The 21,749-nt window shown below is 41.4% G+C and overlaps 2 protein-coding genes across 3 annotated transcripts; one reads left to right on the top strand and one right to left on the bottom strand.

Moving 5' to 3' along the window:
- Window positions 1–6,357: 6,357 nt before the first annotated feature.
- On the bottom strand, window positions 6,358–10,755 carry slc25a51b (solute carrier family 25 member 51b). 2 transcript variants are annotated; one of them, XM_072663255.1, is made up of 2 exons: window positions 10,656–10,755; window positions 6,358–8,250 (listed from the first exon to the last, which is right to left on the bottom strand). In XM_072663255.1, exon 2 carries the CDS (start codon window positions 8,179–8,181, stop codon window positions 7,234–7,236), a length of 948 nt encoding a protein of 315 aa, XP_072519356.1. In that variant the 5' UTR covers window positions 8,182–8,250; window positions 10,656–10,755; the 3' UTR covers window positions 6,358–7,233. The 2 variants fall into 2 exon arrangements, with proteins under 2 accessions (XP_072519356.1, XP_072519357.1); XM_072663256.1 differs by lacking the exon at window positions 10,656–10,755 and adding an exon at window positions 10,047–10,649.
- A 959-nt stretch (window positions 10,756–11,714) lies between these two features.
- On the top strand, window positions 11,715–16,989 carry cenpu (centromere protein U). Its single transcript, XM_072663254.1, has 12 exons — window positions 11,715–11,839; window positions 12,262–12,373; window positions 12,473–12,704; window positions 13,666–13,732; window positions 13,825–13,938; window positions 14,377–14,494; window positions 14,684–14,792; window positions 14,950–15,028; window positions 15,201–15,248; window positions 15,467–15,528; window positions 16,274–16,430; window positions 16,863–16,989. The coding sequence occupies exons 1-12, from the start codon at window positions 11,792–11,794 to the stop codon at window positions 16,983–16,985; spliced, it is 1,269 nt and encodes a 422-aa protein (XP_072519355.1). The 5' UTR covers window positions 11,715–11,791; the 3' UTR covers window positions 16,986–16,989.
- The last annotated feature ends 4,760 nt before the right edge of the window (window positions 16,990–21,749 follow it).

A 21,749-nucleotide genomic window follows, 5' to 3' on the forward strand; every position in this document is an offset into this window, starting at 1 on the left:
TAAAAGGATGAATTTGAATGGAACCTGCTGTGGGACTCTTGCTTCCTATGTGGTTCTCTCTTCGCTTTAAACTGTTCGGTTCAGCCCGTCTATGCTTCAGCATTGCAGCCTTCATATATTCTGTATGGACAAAAGTATTGGTCCACCCTGCTCATTTATTGTTTGTTTCTTTTGAAAACGAACATAGTCTGCCTTTATAGGAGTAGCTTGTCTCCACTGTCCATAAATGGCTTTTAAAATAGATGCTGGGGGGGCGTCATACCCCTCTAGCCCATGGCAGGCATTAGGCATGGTGCCAATAAGTTTATATGTATCTGCTCCAGAGAGTCCTATTCTGTTGGCAATACTTTTCCACAGGGACAAGAGCTCATTAGATGGGATGTCCACAAACGTTTGGCCATATAGTGTATTTAGTATTCATGATGAATATACATAATGAATGATCAGTCTCATGTAGACTCACATGTCCGCACAAGCATTAAATTAGATTCTGGTAAATATTTGACTGACTGCTAGCTGTCGTATACTGTCTAATCTGCCATACACTACATGTCCAAATGTTTGTGGACGCCCCGTTCAATGAATGCATTCAGCTATTATAAGTCGCACCCCTTGCTGACACAGATGTGCAAATGCCCGAACATAGCTTTTATAGTCCCTGTATAGAGAAGTATTGCCAATAGAATAGAACTCCTCCGGACCTCACAAATGCTCACAGCAATGCTCCAAATTCTACCAGAAAGCCTTCCATGGACAGTAGAGACAGTTCCTCCTACAAAAGCAGGATTAACAAACAATGAATGAGCACGTGGCCCAATACTTTTGTCTATATAGTATATTTAATATTTATGTATATGTCTCATATACAGTCACATGTATGCACAAGCATATCCACAGCTGGAGATTAGAAACTAGGACTAAGGAGTTAAACTCTGGTAAATTCCTTTACAATTCAGACACCAGCGTGATTGGATTACGGTGGATCTGTCTGCCGGCTCAGAGTCATGTACTTTCTAATCTGCAAAATGTGAGCGGCAGAAGGAGGGGTAAACCTTACCTTAGGATAATGGGTTTTAATGTGAGCTTTAGGGATAATGCTTTTAATGTGAGATCACCCACTGTTTTGTGAAGTGTCCATATTATAGAGAAAAGAATTACTACTTTTTTGCTAAACGTATTTGGTACGCTCTGTAAATGTACACTGATCAGCCATAACATTAATACCACTGACAGGTTCTGTGTAAAACATTGATTACCTTCATCTACAGTGGCATCTTTCAAGGGCTGAATATATTAGGCAGTAAGTGAACAGTCAATTCTTAAAGGCGATGATGTGTTAAAAGTTGTAAAAATGAGCAAGCATTGGGATCTGAGCCACCTTTACGAGCCAAATTATGATGGCTAGACGACTGGGTCAGAACATCTCCAATCATCAGGCAGGTATTGTGGTTTTTTCTGGTATGCAGGGGTCCGTACCACGAAAGGCAGCCAGTAAAGAGGTGACAGGGTCATGGATACCCAAGGATGGTTGATGCAATCCAAAAGTACAGCTGATAAAGTACCATCATTCCCTTGTCCTTACGGCCCACCCACCTATTCAACCTACAGCAGCTCTGCTCCGGCCAGTGTTTTTCTCTAGATTGCTCTTTGAAAGAGGCATGAGACAGAACAGCCAATGAAAACACGAGTCATTTGTAAACAAATCAAATCTGTAAAGAGACAGTAAGAAAAAACAGGCTGTTTAATAAACATAGAACATTGTGTACACATTGACTATTTTGTTACACAGAATCCAGAGATGTGAGGTAGCCTGTTTCGTTCACCTAGTACTCAGGCAAGTCAGAGTATTGGTGTATTTGAGTATTAGAGTATTTTCCATGAAATACTTTACGTTCTAAAGTATATTAGTGAGTAGGATGTTTTCTTCTGTTTTCCTCGTTAATATTTAGTTCCTATTTACTTTCTGGGGTTTATTCATTTAGTGCCGTTTCAGCTGAAAGTACTAAGACGTTCCATTGCAGTACCATGGCCTGTTTTCCAACAAGCCTTGTCTTGGACTAAACTGCAGGTTCAGTGCTGACATTACATCGTAAATGCTTTTTAGTCTAAGTTATGGTTTACTTTTCGTCAGAGTGAGTACTTAAGTAGGTTTTGAGCTGTGGCTTTGGTTTGGCTTCCATTGTAGTATCAATACATTCCCTGAAATGTGGGTTTAGCACAAAATTAGACTAAGTATGCCCAGCGCATGGAAAAAATCAATGATATGGGCCCTTTAAGCTCTACTGCAGAACTATTGCAATTAAAAATACTGCAAGTGGTTATCCAGTCTTACCAATTATCTGGAGTTCTTACATGGAAGACATATTTTCAATACTGTATTACACCAATGTCATACCAACTCAACATCAATATTGTAGATTTCAGCATGCACAGACGGGACACTATAGCCTTGCAGGACCAACGCAATGCTACCTTTCTTGGCAGAACTTCAGTAACTGCAAATATGAGAATGAGGCCAGACTAAACATTTGAAAAGCACTGTGGTATTTAGCAATACCAACTCCATGCAGACTCCCTTCTGCCCATGATGGCACATTAAAGGATCTCATTAAAGGAAAAGTCTAAATGTCTGCTTGGTGGGTGGTAATCCACTAAGAGGTGTGAACCCCATGGGGACTGGCAATCATTCGAAAATTGGGTTAAGCTTCACCTTGCCTATTGTCCAGGCGAGTAAATCGTTAACAAGGAAATCCGTTTAGCAATAAACTAATAATAGAGGACCTAATCTTTGTTTGTAACCCCTAGGTACAGAAGACAAGCACTGTACACACTGAACCTCTTTTGTGAGAAACCAGAATTCCAGGTGTACACAAACGCAGCAAAGGGGCCCTGATAACAACAGATCCTGCAGTGCCAGTGAAGTCAAAAAGCAGAATGTATAGTACAAGCTGCAGTCCTAATACAGCAGTGGTTTCCTCCATCCGCTGGCTACTGTACGCTCTCTGGCAAAGCTGGAGGACTCCACAGAGGGACGACATCAGGCTTGCGAGGCACTCAAGCTCAATAATTGGGCCCATTATGTCAGCAGAGGTTATGTAGAGGGAGTTTAAAAAGTGTGTCACCAGAGCCAAGAAGCGGTGTGTGTGTGTGGGAGGCAATAGAAGTGGATGCGTAAGGAGGTGCCCAGGGACCGAAAGGGAGTAGGTTACATAGACAGCAATAGCAACACCTGGATAAATAACAGTCTTTTTAAAGCAGCTTTGAGAAATAAACAATGAAGACAGTAAAGGAGTAACAGTGCATCTCAGAACAGCACCAGAAACCCAGGAACAACAGTAGCTCAGTTTCTCTGTGGGTCTTTTGTTTGCTGTCTTGTGTGGAAATCTCGGCCAATGATCTAAACGGAGCGCATCTGAAAACGCCAAATTAAAGTGGGAGGGGCTTACGACAAGGGGCGGGGCTGGTAACATGTACGCACCAACGAAATTGATCACTAATTTGAAGGGTGTTTGAGTTTATGTGAGATAATATTCTATGACAAAAATGATATACTAAAGCATGCTGTTGGTATAATTATTCAACCCCTGTGCTGTACAAGGTTTACAGCACATCTTTTTTCCAGAAAAAAAATTGTTTTTAATTTATACACACACACACACACACACAATTTATTGTATTATTATTTTTTATTATTATATATTTCTTTGCTTTACTGTTTTTAAGTTTTAGTATTTTTCCCTGTTTAAGTAAAGCATGTTGAATTGCCACTCTAACTGTAAGTCATCGATAAAAAAAAAAAAAACTTTTTATAAAGCCTGGACAAAAAAAAAAGTGTACATTTCCAACAGACTGCTGTGTATAATCTGTCAAAATAGCTGCAGTTTTGTTTGGCTTGCAGGGTCTGTTCACTGTTCACGGTGTTCTGGCACTGCCTCCCTTTTTCATGATCAGCTGCTCTGCTATCCTGGGACAGCAAAGTGGAAGTCTGCTCTCAAGATTCTTATGCTTTCATGTAGTTCACATGAAGTCCTGTCGATCATTTTAGAGCTGTTTATTTTCTCTCGAAATCTTCGGACTGGTGCACGCCTCACTCGCCTTCACCAAGGGCCTTTATCTTTAGCGCAGGGGCTATATGGTTTAAATAATAATAATAATAATAATAATAATAATAATAATAAAGCAGCTGTGGACATGGTTATACTATTCTCATAACAGTGTCAGAATAATATATATATATATATAAAAAAAAACGTTCTGTCGTTCCAAAATACCATTATTCACGTTTATTCTTAAGGCGCACTGTAAGGAAATTAGCTAGCTATTAGATATTAAGTTGCAGATTCCAGATAGCACTGTTGGATTTAACTGTAGGGGAAACGGAAACTGCAGCCTATAATTCCCATGCACTCCCAAGACAAGGTCGTCCCACCAAAAATTAGCATGAGATCAAGAAAAGCTCTTCTGAGAGGGGTTGTTCGCATCACATCCAACACTACCAGTTAACCTGGGCTAAGATGCTTTTGGGAAACTTAGTCTTGGCTAAACTGGTCAAAGCCATTACTACAGCTAATAAGAATCAACTAAAGCTGAAAGATGAAGGTTTCATTAATTCAAATAAATGAATGAACTTCAGATCTTAATTCAGTGAATAATCTGTGTACTCTTTCACAGAAGTACTCCAACCAACCTGAACAACCTGGAGCCCACTCGCCAGGAAGAGTGGTCAAAAGAAATCCCAAAGAGTGAGCAAAGCCGGAAGACACTCGCCCCAACATACTCCAAGCTGTAACTGCAACAAACTGTTGAAATTGGCTAAATAATTATGCAAACAGCAGTTTCCAGTAATAGGTTTTACCTTGAATGAAATTTACTCACAATACTGGCTGTATAGACAATACAGTCTGTGTAGGCAAATCTAATGGCTTGTGAGTTAAACAGTTCTGCAAAGTAAGCAATCTTCTGAAATTACGAAACTAAAGAAGGACATAAGTTAAAAGAACAAGTCAATTCTGCGAGTTTCCCAAAACCTAAGGAAACACTATATACCTCTTGTACCTTAAAACCCACAGACTTGCAATAGGGACAATAGAATTGCTGTTGTTGCTACTCCGTGCCCGGCCCACTGCTAACTGCCGTATGCACTATGTAACTCTGGTGAAGCAGGCAGCTCGTAACACTCGCAAGAACTACGGAACACTGCTTAACCATATGAGTCATGTTTGTGAAAAATCTGTAATATTACTGTACCTCTCAGCTCATCCAGAAAAGCGTGTCCTTCCAGAGTTGCTTTAACAGAGGAGTTTAAGGGACGGCTTTGTTGACTCCTCCCTCAAAACAGCACTGCAGGTTGAACCTCAAACATTGGTGTAACTCAGTCTAATGCACAGTAGGTCTGTTCGTTTTATATGTTGAAAAAAAGATTATTATACTGGTTCTGTAACGAAGGTTTTGGGAACCGCACCACTGTGTAGTATGGTTTGACGTTCTGCAGAAGTAAGACTTTTTAAACACATGAAATATTACAAACCATATTCAGTCTGAAAATGCATGCACTCTTAGAAAACACAAGAAAGCAAGAAAAACAGAAAAGACAACAGTGTAAGAAATCGTTGTAATTCCTCATTTACTTTCCACTTATAACAACATGAATATGTCAGTCATCACAAGACCACACACACACACACCAGAAGGTGGAGGGGGGGGGAGAAAAAAAACAACAAACAAAAAAAAAAATAATAAAAAAAATAAAAATAAAAAACACACGAGCAGTATTGAATTTCCTCCACTCCATTGAATGAATGGGCCTTTTTTTTAATCTGATTTGTCATCACATCTGATGGTCCACCAATGTGCTGTTGATCTGTTACACCACAGATTTAGCTAAAGGCACAATACGTTCCATTTTCACTTGCAAGTTCCACAATACTTTTTCTTGGCTGGTCACACAACTAGTACAAACCAGGTACTGAATCTGCACTAGTACCATAAACCTCTACTTTGTTCTTTTAAAGTTCTTAGACTTATATAAGATTTCACTTGTCTAAAAGATTTAGCCTTGCCAATGCTTCACATTCCACCACCCTCCCCCCAATTTCCTTCTAATTTTAGCTTTGCGAAATCCCAGCGTATACGGGCTTTCTCTAACCGCCCTGTCAAACTGGTCCTAAGGACTAAGGTTCTGTGCCGAGGCCTAAATTGAAGCAAAAAACTCCAGATTATCTGGCATTTCCAGAGGAGCGCTTTGAGAAACCCTTCTTTAGAGAAAGGTCAAGTTCTGACCGTGGTACCATGGCTAAAGCAGGAGAAGAGGAGAAGACACATGTCTCTCTCCCCCCCCCCCCCCCCCCCCCCCCACCCCCAGCTGTCCACATTCTCAGATACTCCAAGCCATATAATACCAACCTGAATGGGAGTCCCAGCTGAATTGCCTTTTCCATAATTTGTTGTGGAAACTAAGACGTATTATGCCTTTAACAATGAGAAAAGGAGACATGCACTACAGAATGGACAACGATGGTCTGGTGTGGTCCAGGCACCAATTTGTGCATTTTATTAAGTACTGGTACGATTAACATCACAAAATGGACTACCTCTGCACAATTCGCTGAGACAAACTTTGTTCACTCATGTAACATCTTCGTTCTTACAGACCACCTCCCAAACTTCCAAATGTAAGGACATAAAAAGGTGTATGTAAAGGTTCGCAGTACATCGTTTTGCCAAGTATGAGTAAAAATGTTCAAGCAATACAACACTGAATGGTCTTCCATTTCATACAGGGGTCCCTTACAAAGCGCAGTTCGACCTGTTCACGTATACAAAAGGAAACGGCAGTGTCCTAGATGTCAAACAATGACTGTGCTGTGGCAAAGAAGATTCTCAGCTCATGGTGGGTATTTCAGAAAGCAGGATTTGTCAGTAACCAGATAACTTGAACCCAAAAGGTCAATCCCGTGCATTAGAAGGATAGTTGATTCCTATTGGACAGTTCTCACGTTTGGCTTAGTTGTACAGCTTACTGACAAATCCTGGAGGACACGTCACAACGCAAGGTTTCTCCGTAAAGCTGGACAGCTTAAGCTTAAAAATTAGGACCGTCCAAGTAAGAGTGATCTTTAGCTCTTCTCCTACCGGATATTTGGGATAGAAGTTATCTAGCTCAGACAAGTCCTACTTCATCCCCCACCTAGATGGCAAATCCTGAAGTGCGCTCCTCTGGCCATCCCTCCCTCCTCAGACAACTTTAAGCAGGAGTTCATAAGTGGCGTTAATGATGCCCCATGAGAGCAGCGAGCGGTGGTAGTTAAGGGTGGCCCCGCGAAACAGCAAGACCACACTCCCACCCCTTTCCCTCCACACGGTGGCCAGCACCCGCAAACAGGGCACAAACTCCCCACCCACTTGAGCCTGCGCCCTCGACTTGACCACGTTCAGTGGGTAGAACATGATGCCCAACGCTGCACCCAGCAGCCCACCGCACACAAAATCAGTGAGCAGGTGGCCCGTCCTGGTGTGGGCATCCGGCAGCCGCTGCTTGATGGGTCCACGCAAGCCGAAGAAGAGCACATTGCTGGGCCCATTGCGCAGCAGCACAGGCACCAGGCCACGATAACACTCCTTCACTCCGTAGTCCCGCAGCAGAACCCGGAAGGCATGGGCCGTGTTGTGGAAGCGACCGTTATGCCTGTGGTCCTGCAGCAGCGTCTGCACGCGCTCGAACGGAGTCAGAGCAGCCTCAGCTGTGCCGGCCAGAGCCGCGGCAACGCTGCGGGTTACCAGCTCGGGTGCCCCACTAGCATGGGCGTGCCGAAGCAGCAGGCGGGAGAAGTCCTCGTACAGGCCAAACATGATGGCCACCGTGGTGGTCTTCTGCAGCAACGGAGGCAGGAGGCCACGGTATAGGTTGCGCAAGCCCTCCCGCTGAAGCTGCCGCACAGCCTCCGTGGCCCGCACGCCATGCAGCTGCTGCCGGAACAGCACCTTCTGGATGGGGAACGTGATGATGATGTTAGTGAAGGCAGCCACAGAGCCGCACACGTAGTGTTTCCCTCGAGGCTCAAGGACGGTTGCTTGGCCAGGCACAAAGATGGGCCCACTTTTACTTATCTTGCCCTGCGGCGGGGTGGGCGGGGCCTGGGGTTGCCGGGCTGATTCGGGGTCCATGGTGGTGACCGCCCCCATGGGAAATCAGGCATGCAGCTTGTTGGTACAGTGGAATGCCACATCCATAAGGACAGTACTTCAACCTGTCTGAGAAAGGGACAAAAACAACTATATAACTATATTTAAAGACACGGCAATCAAATACAAGTGAATGAACAGCATGGCAGCTCAGTATCAGTATCTGCAATAGAGAGCATTGATACCATGAAGCTTACTGATGCCCTATGTGGGTTTTTTTTTTTCTTTTACAACATAGAACATTTTTGTTTGCATGTTATAACCAGTAAAAGCCAGTCATAAATAGTTATTACCATTAAACAGACATTTAATGGAACTTTTACATTTACAGCACTTTTTGTTTCCATGTGTTTTTTTTGGGGGTTTTTTTGGTTCGGAAACCAAAAGTTGAGGACTTGTTTAAAGGCCAGACACTGATGTGTAGTACCTTTTCACATAGAGACGTGTAGCTGAATGTGAAATTGCTGCAGAAGCATGTTTTGTTCCTAAACTGTGGTAACTGTGAACTTTAAAACACCAGTTAAAAAGCTGTTTGGTGAAGCTTAGCCAGATTATGCTTTCCTACCCGCACGTGTTTCTGCACTGTGGCAATTTGCAAATGTGCAGTTACTCAACCAGTGCTGCTATTTCAAGCTTATTATATCTTACTTGGGACCAGATATAAAAAAATATATATATAACCAATAAAAAGTGGAACACTAAGTATTAGGACATAAGTCAGAGTTGGTATCGGTATCTGCACTAGGTATCAGCAGATACTTGAAAATCTGCTTTTGGTGCATCCTTAGTTTTAAACTCTGAATTGAAATGAAACGAACTGAACAACTTTTCTGGTTGTGCGTAGATATCGTATTCATGAGTCATCTTTTTTTAATATGTGCACTGGTTTCAACTCCACTGATAAGACTTATTACATAAGAGTGCCAGTGCACAGTCCAGGAGGTCCTACTGTTACCTGATATCACAAGACCGTGCTTAACAATGTCAAGCATTACAACAAGAGAGGAGGTTCAGGGACGTTAAGTGAACCAGAATACATCAAATATCTGATGATTGATCTGGGCTACTCTAAAAGCCAAAGCCTTCCAAACAGCCCACATTGGGTCAATAACCCACAAATTGTAGCTAGCGGTCACACAAAAACCTTGTACCTCCATTTTTATGTTTTTTTATTTTTATTTTTTTTTTTTTTTACTTGATTTTTTAAAATTATTATTATTTACATGGTGTCAAAATTTTAAAACATGCTCCCCAAAATTGCTTGGAATTAAAACTTTCACTGAAAATTCAACAGCAGTTTTCCATTTCCTGTAAAGTCACTGTTCTGGAGATACGAGACTTCTGCCTTCTGTCGCCCAAAACAGCTAGCTAGCAAGTTGGAGGTCTGACCAGGGACAATTAGACATGATAAAGGGGCTAGTGTGCCGTCTTCTTACTCTCCTGAGGAAACAATCAGCCATCAAACTGAAAGGTAAACTTTCAGCACAGCGTTAAAAGCTAGCTGTGCTAAAGCTTAGCAGGCAGAGCTCCACTTCCTGCAGCTGAAGCGCCCTTCAGCTCAGTTCACACACCATAACCGAACCACCTGTCTCAGCCTAATGCACCAAAAGGACCTAATCATTTGCTCCATGACACGAAAGACTTGTATTCTTTAGAAAACTGTCGCCATTGCGTTGCTTTACGTTGATATTAGCTGCTGTACAGAAGAATATAGCTCGGATCTGTTAATATTATTATTATTATTATTCCACAGTGAAACACGCCCACACTCCGTGTCTACAGACTGCTCGGCGGACGGATACAGCCTCCACAGACACAGCACCGTTAACCCAGCGTGGATCAAAATAATAAAATAGACAACTGACCTTTTCTGCGGTGTTGAAGACTGAGACGGTAGCTAGCTCTAACCCCATGTAGCTATGTAGGGTACAGGTTAGGAGGCAACCCTGCATGACATTGTTCACATCAGGAAATGCGACGACGATCAAACTAGCAGATGTGAACCCATCTGTTCTAACACACACAGCACCACACTCATACAACCACGGACTGCCAGAGGTTAAGTCACAACACGAAGACATCGTTTCTGTGCAGAGCTACAGGAGGTGAAGTTCAGAGTGAGGCGGTCAGTCAATCCGCTCCCACTGCAGCACGGCCCTGCTGATCACACGCGCCCATACTCAGCCATCCTCATCGTCCTAGAGTCGTTTCGCTAAAGCAGCACATGCGTGTCAAAACTGCCGAGAATCAGGTTACACCACAGCAGAAAGTCCAGCATGACAGACGCGAGCTAGTTAGCTAGATAGCTTAGCCGCGCTGACATTGGCTAAGGCTGGCTCCGGGGGGCTGCATGCTCAGGCCAGGGGCGAGTCGTGACTTGCAGGTCGCTCCGCCAGGACGACTTTACAGAACGCACACTTTAAACCCGAGACCACACCGCCTTTCTCCACAGCACAGATCACACCTCTGATTACCTTGCCTGACACGTTGAAATGTAATGTTTGTGGCCGCGGACCGGGGGAAAGTCGTCCCTTTGACAGGTCGCGCTATTCTTCTTTTATACGGAGAGGCTCCGCGCTGCCGGGCGCCTTACTGACACCTGCTGGACACTAGTCAGACCGCGCCCTTCGGGCTGAGCCAGCAGGGCTTGTTTTTGTCGATTGGAGTGGCTCTTCTTAACATTTTCATGAATATGTGTCCACATATTCAAATGTACAGATACTGATCATTTCATTAATAACAAGAAAAAATCTTAATAACAGTACTGCAGTGGACTGGCACCCTGTCCATGGGGTATTCTTGACCTGCAGTCAGTGATTCCGGGTAGGCTCGGGACCCACCGTGACCTTAACCAGGAATACGCAGTTAAGAAGGTGGATGGATGGATGGATTACAACAGAACTGCTGCATAAAATCAAATAACAGATCATAAACAGATGCTTTTCTTACTCTTCCATCGCCTCTTGCTGAAACTGTCCTTCTATTCATTTGCTGTGCACTGATTTCTATCATACCTGCCAAAAACAGTAAATCCGAACTCATCTTTTTTTCTGAAGTAAAAAAAGTAAATAAAGGAAAAAACAACAACAACAACAACAGTGCACAGTAATAAACTGGATAACACCACAGGGACTATGAATTGGATGTTGATTTGTTTATTTGTTCGGGCAAAATGCTCAGGGTATGTTTTCCACAACGTAAAAGGCTGCACCACTGCGCACCAGCAGGTGGCGATACCTACTCGCGTGGACCTTCGTGCAGCTTTCCCTGCGGAGAGAAAATGAGGGTCGGCCGATGTTTTTTTGAAGGGGTGGCCGGAGAAGTATAGAGCATAGTATTAGAGTTTTCTGTTAATTTAAGAACATGAGAGGAATTGTTTTTATAATTTATACTCTTCTAAGTAAGTACATAATATAAAAGTGTTCTGGAGTTAAATATGTGTTCAACAGTTCGTTATTCATGGCACTCCGCTCACCTGTTGTACGAGTGTGGTATGACCCCAACTGTCCAAACAATTCGCGGGAACGCGCTGGAAGCCAGCTGCTAATGGCAGCTCCCGCAGACTCAGTACTGTATCATTCATTGATATTAGTCTAGGTTCTCATTAAAAATGAGTCGAGTGACAAAAATGCGGAACAGTGTTCAAAAGGAAGTGAGGGTAAAGTGTTCAACTCTGTCTGGATTAGATCTGATTAGAGAGAAAGTCGCTTCTGTACGGGGGGGGGGGTTGTTTACAGCAGCGGTTCTCAGGGAGCCGCAGACGGTCCATGTTTTCCTGCAGGAGGTGGACTGACTGAGGATCCCTGAAAACCAGGGTTTCATTTCAAGGGCACTTTTATTTCACTTTTTGTGAGAAAATCTGTCTAAGAAGTGCATTTTTAAAATGTATTTAATGTCAAAGACATTTAAAAACCATTATCCTGTCAGCTGCCTCTTACCTTGTAGTTTTTGCAGTTAGTCCATTGGCTGCTGTTGTTTTTTAAGTGCTCCATGATTTCTCAATTTTATTTATTATTATTTAAGATTTACTCTAATTACCTGCACTTCTCATTTTCCACCCCTTTTTCTTATTATTTTCAGAACAGAAGTCAGAAGCCCGCTGTGGATCTTGAGAATCCGTCTTCAGAAAGTCTGGATGTTTCCTCGATAGAGAAGGCCAGTTTCCTGCAAGGAGAACAGTATTCTTCTCATGGTATGTCCAACCATGCAATTGTGAGTCGTATTGCTCTGTTAAGTGAAGATACTCCGCAGTACCTTGAATGTGTTTTGCATTTGTCTGTGTCTTCTTCAGGTAACCCTCTGCACAGCACTGCTTTAGAAGACGATTGTAGTCCAGAACTGAGCAGTCATCCTACGGCCACTGAAGGTAGAAAGGAGACAGAACGAGGACAGACTGATGCGCCAGAGACCCCAAAGAGACCTAAAACAAAACAGAAACGTGGTGTTCAGTCACAACAGAAGAGCTCAGACTCCAAAGAGAATCAAAAGCCAAGACAGAAAGTACAGCAGGAATCAAAATCACAGTAAGTTATTTTACTTTGATTACATTTACATTTACGGCATTTAGCAGACACTCTTATCCAGAGCGACTTACAAAGTGCTTTGCTATTTACCCAAGAAAAAGCCTTAGCTAGTTAGAATAGACTAATAATACAAAAGATATCTCCAAGCTTAGACATTACTAAACACAATACAATAAGGCGACCGTAGAACTATTCGTCCAAGCACTCTCTGAAGAGGTGGGTCTTCAGTCTGCGTTTGAAGACAGCGAGCGAATCAGCCGTTCAGACACCCAGGGGCAGCTCGTTCCACCACTTTGGTGCCAGGACAGAAAAAAGCCTGGACGCTTGTCTTCCGCGGATTTTGAGGGATGGGGGGTCGAGCCGAGCCGTACTTGAAGCTCGAAGGGCTCTAGGTGCGGATCGGCTTTTGACCATTGCCATCAGATACGGAGGGGCTGGTCCGTTCTTGGCTTTGTAGGCCAGCGTCAGGGTTTTAAATCTGATGCGGGCAGCTACTGGAAGCCAGTGGAGAGAACGCAGCAGTGGAGTGACATGGCTAAATTTTGGGACATTGAAGACATTGATTACTGTCTTTAACTGTATTAGTTTAATATGGAAACGTCAAACATGAACCTTAACTGTAAAATCTGCAGTACTTTTATTTTAGTAGTAAAGTACTATTGAACCGTATTTATTAAAGTCAAATTCTGACCACCACATTTGCTTACTGTAAATACAATTCTTTTTCCATAGTAGTGTAATGTAAACAAAGCAGTTATGGACTATAAAGTTTATGGTTGCTAAAAAAAAAAAAAAAGCATATACATTGCAACCCTATATTTTACATTAAAATTCTGGCATAAAAAACTAGGTTGTTGTTTTTTTTGTTTGTTTTTGGGTTTTTTTTGTTTGTTTTTACAAAGTGCCTTGTAATTCTAATTTGTTCGAATCTTGTATGCATTTTGTGTGTCTTCATCCTCAGACGTCTGCAGACCATCTCCGAGAAGAGAGAAGAAGGGAGGAAAAGGGCACAGTCTGAAGTCTCTGGGGTGAGGGTTTTGTTTGTTTTTGTTCTGCATGGTTTTCTTAAGGCAGTCTTTTCTACAGTACATATAAGTCTGATAACATCTTGCTGCTTAAGGGTTTGACCGGTGAGAGTTCTGCAGCTGATGTATCACCTGATGCAGCCCCTGCCCAGAGCCAGCGACGGCCATCGCTGTCCTCAGAGGAGTTGACTGATGAAGATGAGAGTTTTGTGAGTATGAACTACCTGTTCTGTTTTTGTTTTTTGTTGTTTTCTTTCTTTTTCTGGAGAATTGTTTCTATGTAAAGAGCCTGCACCTGCATTGCCCTTATTTTGTTTTTGTTTTTTTTCTTTCTGCTTGGAGTCTTTTTGTGACCGTTTGATCGTACCTAGTGTGTTAGCGTGAGGCTAACATGGCTTGTGACTAGTGCATTAGATCAGGACACTGTGAAACACAGTGATTGCTTCAAATATTGTACTTTTACATTGTTTGATATTGAAATAAACTGAGAACTAAACTTACAGTAACATAAAGTACATTTCAGGATGGGCCTTATTTTTGCTGTATTAAATCTACACCCCAGTGTAATTTGAGGAATTGTTACACACCTAGTTTTATGTCTTTTAATGTTAGCATTAAAGTTTGACCATGCAGCCATCTCTCCACAGCACCCAAGCAAAGAGAAACGCAAATCGTCCGGTGTGAGACAGCGAGCGCCAAGGGCATCTTCTGGTCTGCAGCAGAAAGGTCAGAAACAGAAGAGGAAGTCATCATCTGGTTCCTCAGGTAAAATACTGATATGAACCACATTTACTTCAAGGAATTGTTTGAACTTTTTGAACTATTTGGTGCCATTAGACCATTTGAATACCAATTTTTACCAAATAGTTTAGAAATGTTGTGTTTATATTCTAAATGATTCAGGTATGTTGGGGATAATGTTTTTTTTTTTTTGTTCTCTTTTTCTTTTCACAGATGGTGGAAACCTTCACAAAAAGCAGAAACGTGAAAAAGGAGCTGTGAAAAATCCGATTGATCTTGATATTGTTCTCGAAGCTTTCCAGGATTTTGTCACCCAGTACAAGTAAGCTTTTTGTGGCATTTCTTTGATTTCTGGGGAGCATTTGCATAATGAATTTTATTAAAGATGTTCTTTTTTGTAGTCTGTTTTTAAATAACAGATTAATGGCATGACTTAATGATTTCTAAATATTTCATTGAGTTTTCATGTTTTTGTTCAGAGAGACGGTGAACTCTGATTCTGTTAAACAAGCCATCGATGCTCTCTCTCGCTCGTTTGAGGAGCAACTCACTGAAATGGTGGGTCTGATCAATAATGCATCCTGCATGTGTAACAATTAAAATCATACCTGAAAACTTTCTACAGAGAACAGGCGCATTGTATTAATTCTTTGAGTCTCTTGGAATAACATGGCTATGTTGGCAAGATGATGTTTATGATGTTTTATATCTGTAACCTCTTTTGTTCTAGATCACAGCAACTAGGGAGTTCAATGATGTGAAACGGAAAGCTGTGAAGGTAATATTTTGTTAGACAGTTTTCTTGAGTCTCTTTTTGGCCTCTGGTATTTGCTGTTGTACATCAGTAGAGGGAAACACTGACTTATTGCTTAGCTCTCTTAGATGGGGAAACTGTGCAGGAAATATTCAAAGCAGCTGAAATCTCTGTAATAATTCAAACATTTATTCAAGGAACTGATTGAAAATCTGTCTTTTTTTTCTCTTTGCCTTACTCAGATTAATAGTGCCCTGAACCGCAAAAAAACTAGACTGTTGGAGGCTAAGAATGAACTAATTAGGTAAGTGACTATATGTTCCAAAACTATTTGGTGTATAAAAGAGTGTACAACATACACCAAGAATTTGAATTTCTGACATCAACACAGGGTCAAGTATATACATACAGTACACCTAATATTTGGTTAAATGTCCCTTACATAGTTGCACCTTGACCTGATGCTTTTGGTCACATTTATCAAGCTTCTGTCAGGATTATATATTGGCTGCTTGTATATATTGTTAGAATTCTCCAGAAGAATTCTGGGGCAGTCCTTTGTTATTTGATCCACTTGCATGTACCAATGCATGCAAACACTTTACCAATTTCACTTGCAGCAAAACTGCCTCAGAGCATGTTTCTACCATCACAATGTTGTAAGGTCAGGATGCTGAATGATCGCAACCCCACCTCTTTTCTAAAAGTATGGGATGGAGCAACATGGGAGGGGGGGCAGCTTTAGCCAACTCCTGTTCTGTTGGTAATACTACTCTACAGGGACTGGACATCTGTCAGCAATGGGTGCAACCTAAAGTAGATGAATACATTCATTAAAAAAGGTTTGTAGAGTGTCTACAAACATATGGGACATATATTGTTGATAGGCAGCCCATGCATGTGTATACCTTATTACTTGCATATAGATTTAATTATATTGGTATTAAGGTTCACCCTGACCAAAGGACAGGCCATTAATGCCAAACACAGACTTTGTCTTTTCAACATAAATTACTTTTTGTTTGATAAAAGCTTGCATGTCTGATCAGGAGCGAGGATGAGGTGAGGAGGCTTCAGAAGGAGCATGATGACTTGGAACAGAGGCTGAAGGCCTTGAGGCAGGGCACCACCTTCCTCACCAATCTGAAGGAGCTGAACCAGCGGTACCTAGACTACCGCACTGCTCACCCTGACGAGCCAGAAATGGTGAGGCCCTGTCAAAGAGATCAAGCCTCTTACTGTAAAGCTGTAAATATTTTGGGTGTTTTCACATATTTTAAAGTGAACCAGACTTATTTCTGATAATAAGAGACTCTTCTAGACCATGTGAACTCCAACCTCAGCTATATAACGCTAATTTATGTATAGTGATAAAAGAGGGCTTTACACATTTAATGGAACAGAAGATTTAGAGATAGAGTGAACACTGCTGGCACTGAATCTGGTGCTGTGGCCTCGTAATTACACCACGTAGCCCCATGGGCACAGATTCCCTATGTAATTTCTGATCACTTCTGAAAGTGGTAAGATTATGGTCCATTTGTGGCTGTTCCAGATGGTGTGTGCATTGCTTAATGTGGCTGCCAGTACAGCAGAAATAGAGGTATTTCTTATCATTTTTATTTTTCATTTTTACAGTATGGTCCGTCCTGCATGCCAGCAATGCTTCTGGAGGCCAGGAGCATCATGGGAACTGAAAACCAGTTAAAGATGATCAATGACAAGCTGCAGCAAGTCCTGGAGGAAAATGGTCATAAGTAGCTTAAATAGCTCAAGATAAGTAATTACATATTCATTTATTTCAAGTATGTGTTTGTTTTGTGTTGAGCAAACTGTATTACTAAATGAAAAGATTGTACTGTAGAACAGTTGCTGTTCGTTATTGCCTATTTCATCCCATCTGGAGATTTGTTATTAAAGTTAGCATGACATTTAGTATTGACCGTTTTTACCGTGTTATTTCATGTCTCTGGTCATGTTAAGCATGACCCATCATTTAATTTAAAAGCCTGACAAGTTCTTGTTTTCCTTGAACCTTTCATCGTAGTCTAGTGACTTGTCATCTTATTTATTTTTTTATCAGTACCATTTTATGCTATTCATAGGCCTATGTGTGCAGAAGCACAAGAGTTATTGACCAGGAAGGGTTGGGCTGGCACAAGCAAACAGAAGATTAGTGTATCTCGCTGATGGAACATAGTGTGGCCTGTTCTACCTAGCAGTAAAAGTATTAAAATGTGTGATAGTTTCTAGGCAGCTTCTTTTGACATTTGCCTTTCTTAGAGTAATAGTACACAACCCACCAATAAAATAGGCTTTTGGAGGCCACAAATTAAGTGGCTATATCGTCACTGTCCAATGAAAACCATGTCTCTCCTTACTCTGAATGGAAGTCAATGGAAAATAAGTTTATTCTATGTAATTTAGAACATTTCCAGAAGTATTTATACAGTGTACAAAGCAGCTGTTGGGTTCAAACCCTGGAGAAAACTAAAACGCAGATGTATGTTTTTCTGGGGCAGAATCTGGTTATATTCATTTTTCCAAAGTGAACACAAGGTCACACACATATCACACCTAATATTTGTTGTACCTTACCACACTTAACAGCTGGTGATCCAGTGATCCCATGATTTAATTTCTCAACTTTCCTCAACTTCTCCAAACATTTCCTCTATTCACAACTCAATCCTTTCTAACTTTAAACACTCTGAGTAGCTTCTAGATAGCTGCTTTTATAAATTTCAGTTTTTCAGTACTTCTAGTTCCCAAATAGGAATCCCACACTTGCCATTGACCACTAAAATGGGAAGCAGTTTCCTTGCATACAAGACAACACATCTTTGTATTGGTGCCACCAACTGCCGCCATATAACAGTTCTGTTTTAGTTCAAAAGCGAGAAGGATGGTTTGCAAAACAGCACTGGAGCTGTGGTATTTGTGGCTGCAGTATAACAAACAAGGAAAACTTGGCCATGGTGAACATTTGTGGGGAGTTGCATACACTGACATTTGCACTGGAATGTTGTTGTTTTTTTTTAAGTAGGTCACACTTGAAAAGCACAGTCATGGTGAATATGTGTATTAACAAAAATCAAATGATCTGCTGAATCATAACAGGAGGGATTTAAACAGTCTTATCTGTGGCTTCTGCTCCAAATGCATAGATAAACGTCCCCACCCTGTTCACCTCTGCACAGCAGATTTTTTATTTGTCTGTAATAAATGATCCATCTTTATTTTTTCATTTACCCAACCTCTTCTTACAAGTTGAGTCTTGTAGAGATGGTAAAATGGTATGGGAAATGTTTTCTTGGCACTCTGAGCCTTTTAATACCAATGAATCATCGCTTGAGTGCCACAGTCTATGTGAGTTTTGTTACTGAACACGTGCGTCTCTTCATGGCCACAATTTACCCATCCTTTAGCATGATGATGCAGTATGTCTTCAACTGGTTTAATGGACAGGACCACGAGTTCAGTGTTAATCAGTGGCCTACCCGATTCACCGGATCTGGATCAAATCGAACATGAGCTGCATCGTTCAATAATGCTTACAGTTCTTTATGGAACCAAAAGAGGTTCAGTTCTCAAACTGTGTTCCAGCACAAGGTGGTACCCAGATTATCCTGAAAAAGTAATTAAATGCAACGAAGAAAAGAAACAATTTAATAATTTTTTTTTTTTTTTAAATCATATGAAACTATTTGTGTAAATTACTAATTAAACCTGTTTCAATTTTTTTTAGAATTGTGTGTTTAATAAAATCTGTATCATTAAATCAAATTGTATTAAAACTAATGTTTAGATTTTTTTAATATTACGGGCTATGCAGACACCGTCTACATGTCACGTTCGCGGTTTCCATCTTTCCAATTGGTTGTCAGTAGGCCTCTCGCTTTTGGCAGAATTACTGGTAAAAATAAGTGCTTCCACGAAGACTTATATCGTGGCAGATGCCAGGAGCAGTGAGCCCAACCCTGGTAAATCAGACACACCTGTCGAGCAGGAGAAAGATCGTTCACTGTCCGCCTTTGCAACATCAAGTGCTAATTTACACACTGACAGCACTGCTGGTGTTAGCAAACGCTGAAAAATTACCACAACAACGCACGATAGTCAAGTCTGGGATTTCCAATTTTTTGGAATGGTGGAAGAACCAAGACCACTATGTGATTCTGCTGTGAAATTTTCAGCAATAAGAACAGGGAACCAGCACATGCTCATTTAAAAGATAAAACTTAAACATCGGAAGAAGCGCAAATCTGCAATATGGAGTACTGCCACTCCAGCCCACTAAAGCCCAAGAAGCAGCCTGCTGTGGCAGCTTGCACATTGCAAAAGCGGGAAAACCCTAAACAATTGGTGAAGAACTTTGTTACTCGTATTATGTGCAGAGAACTGGTGCCCTTTTCAAATGACAGTCACTCACAGAGTTGTTGATATGGCAGGTAATGTCAGACAGATGTTGATAGAACAAATAGATTAGCCTAGTTAATGTGTGCCACGTGTGGTTCAGTGATGAGACACATGGGCGGTACGTGGAAGCTAGTGGAAATGATCACATGGACTGAGGGGGAGGAATTATGCTGCTGGATTGCTTTCACCTCCAGAATGATGAGGTGAGTAAGTGCTGGTCTTTGGTCTGCCCATTCAGAGACGTGATGTGGTGTTGGCATAAAGAAACGTATAGTCATGGTGAATATGTGTATTAATAAATATAAAGGATCTGCTGAATCATTACTGGAAGGCATTGAACAGTCTTATCTGTGGCATCTGCTATTATTTTTGTCTCTAATAAATGACTCCTTTTTCTTTTTTCATTTCCTGAGTTATATTACAAATGCTTGCTTGTAAAACTTTGATGAGGGTCAGTGTTGTGTTTTTTGGCATCTTAACCTCTCTTAAGCTTCCAGGTCATGATAATGTTGGTGGGAAACTGCCAACATGCCGGAGGAGGTAAAGCACTTTGGTTGAAGGTTGGATTCCCTCCATTTAGCTCTTAAAGACAGGGAAAAGTCATAAACTGCATTCTGCGAAGTGCAGAATTGCTGATATGTTAGATAATGTCAGACAGATGTTTATAGAACGAAACAAACAATATAAAGAAATCCACACACAAACCTAGTTCATGTGTGCCACGTGTGGTTCTGTGATGGGCAGTGCTTGGAAGTTCTGGCTTCATAATCACATGGACTGAGTGGGATTTAGGCATTAGGCCGCTGGATTGTTGTTCTCTATGGCATCAGTTCTGTGCAGCCGTAAACAGTGCCCTGTGCCAGGCCTGCAGTCACATAATTGTGTTTAACTTTTGAACCGTCAGCTAAGACAAACTAGCCCTCAAGAAGATTTTTAAGGGAAGCTAAAATCCAGCGAGCTCTCTGTTGAATGGAACAGGTGAAAGTAGCAATGCAGTGACTCTGATAAAGGTCAGTAGAACACAATGGGAGATTTGCAGCATGAAAGTGAACCTGAAATACTTGCAGAACTGCGTGACGCGATCATATTAACATGAATCAGAAACATAAAGGAATGTTTACCAACCTGAAAATGTTACTCCAGCATTGAGGTTGTTTTGTTCCAGTAATAGTGTTATGTTCCTAAAAGTTTCTTTGTTTGGCCTTTGAAATGTTGACAACTAGAGCAAATGAGCCTTCTGAGAATTTCAGCATCTTAACAAATCTCAGCTGTTCCAGATGACCTTCTATGTTGGCCTTTGATTTGATCGAGAAAAAAATATCGTTTTATTAAAATGATGCAGGCAGGCCTTCAGTCTCGTCCATTTCAAGAATTCACCAGTGTTTTAATGTACTATAAGACATATCACATCCACGCTAGTATTATTAGTCCCATATTTTGAGACATCAGCAGAGACATCGAAGTGCACAAACAGAGTAACACAGTACTACATTTTTGTGGTGTTTCTTCTTCTTCATCTGATCCAAACCTGGTATTTCAACAGCTCATTTATTAACAGTTTTAAAGATTTAAGTGTGTTTAAGCAATGAGAAGTTAAAGGGCAATTCAACTATTTTTTTCCTCTCTCAAAAGTTCTGCACATGTGCTGTTCTAGAGAAACATGCCAAGTCAGAAATATTCACAGCAGTAAGAAACCAGATGTTCAAGACGAACAGAACAGAAAAATGTCTCTAACAGCTACAAGGACAGAAAGCTATGATGTGAAATGGTTATAAATGTGTGTACTGATGCATGCCATGATGTTATAATGGATTGGGCTAGTTTTCCAATGTACAAAAACTCAGCATATGCCTATAGGTTCACTGGTGATTTTGGATAGTAAATAAATGCTGCAGTAAGGTTGTGCTGTAGACCTCACAACAAACTTGGTTCCTGCTCTGCCATGGCCATACAGGAAAGTAGCTGTACACACCTGTTATAGACAAAGGGCATGCTTTTGAGCATTGTTTGGCTCTGCTCCAAGTGCTCAAAAGTTCAGTAAGACTGAAATGGCGCTGAGCCTTTAGTATGGTATATAATAGTATGCTGTAGAGGTTTCCCACTGAC

Source organism: Salminus brasiliensis, chromosome 19, assembly GCF_030463535.1.
Source record: "Salminus brasiliensis chromosome 19, fSalBra1.hap2, whole genome shotgun sequence".
Lineage (NCBI taxonomy): Eukaryota > Metazoa > Chordata > Actinopteri > Characiformes > Bryconidae > Salminus > Salminus brasiliensis.

Coding starts and splice junctions, on each gene's coding strand:
- cenpu (XM_072663254.1), top strand. CDS start 11,792: ATGAGTCGAGTGACAAAAATGCGGAACAGTGTTCAAAAGGAAGTGAGG. Junction 12,374..12,472: donor AGAACAGTATTCTTCTCATG/GTATGTCCAACC, acceptor TGTCTTCTTCAG/GTAACCCTCTGCACAGCACT. Junction 16,431..16,862: donor ACCCTGACGAGCCAGAAATG/GTGAGGCCCTGT, acceptor TCATTTTTACAG/TATGGTCCGTCCTGCATGCC.
- slc25a51b (XM_072663255.1), bottom strand. CDS start 8,181: ATGGGGGCGGTCACCACCATGGACCCCGAATCAGCCCGGCAACCCCAG.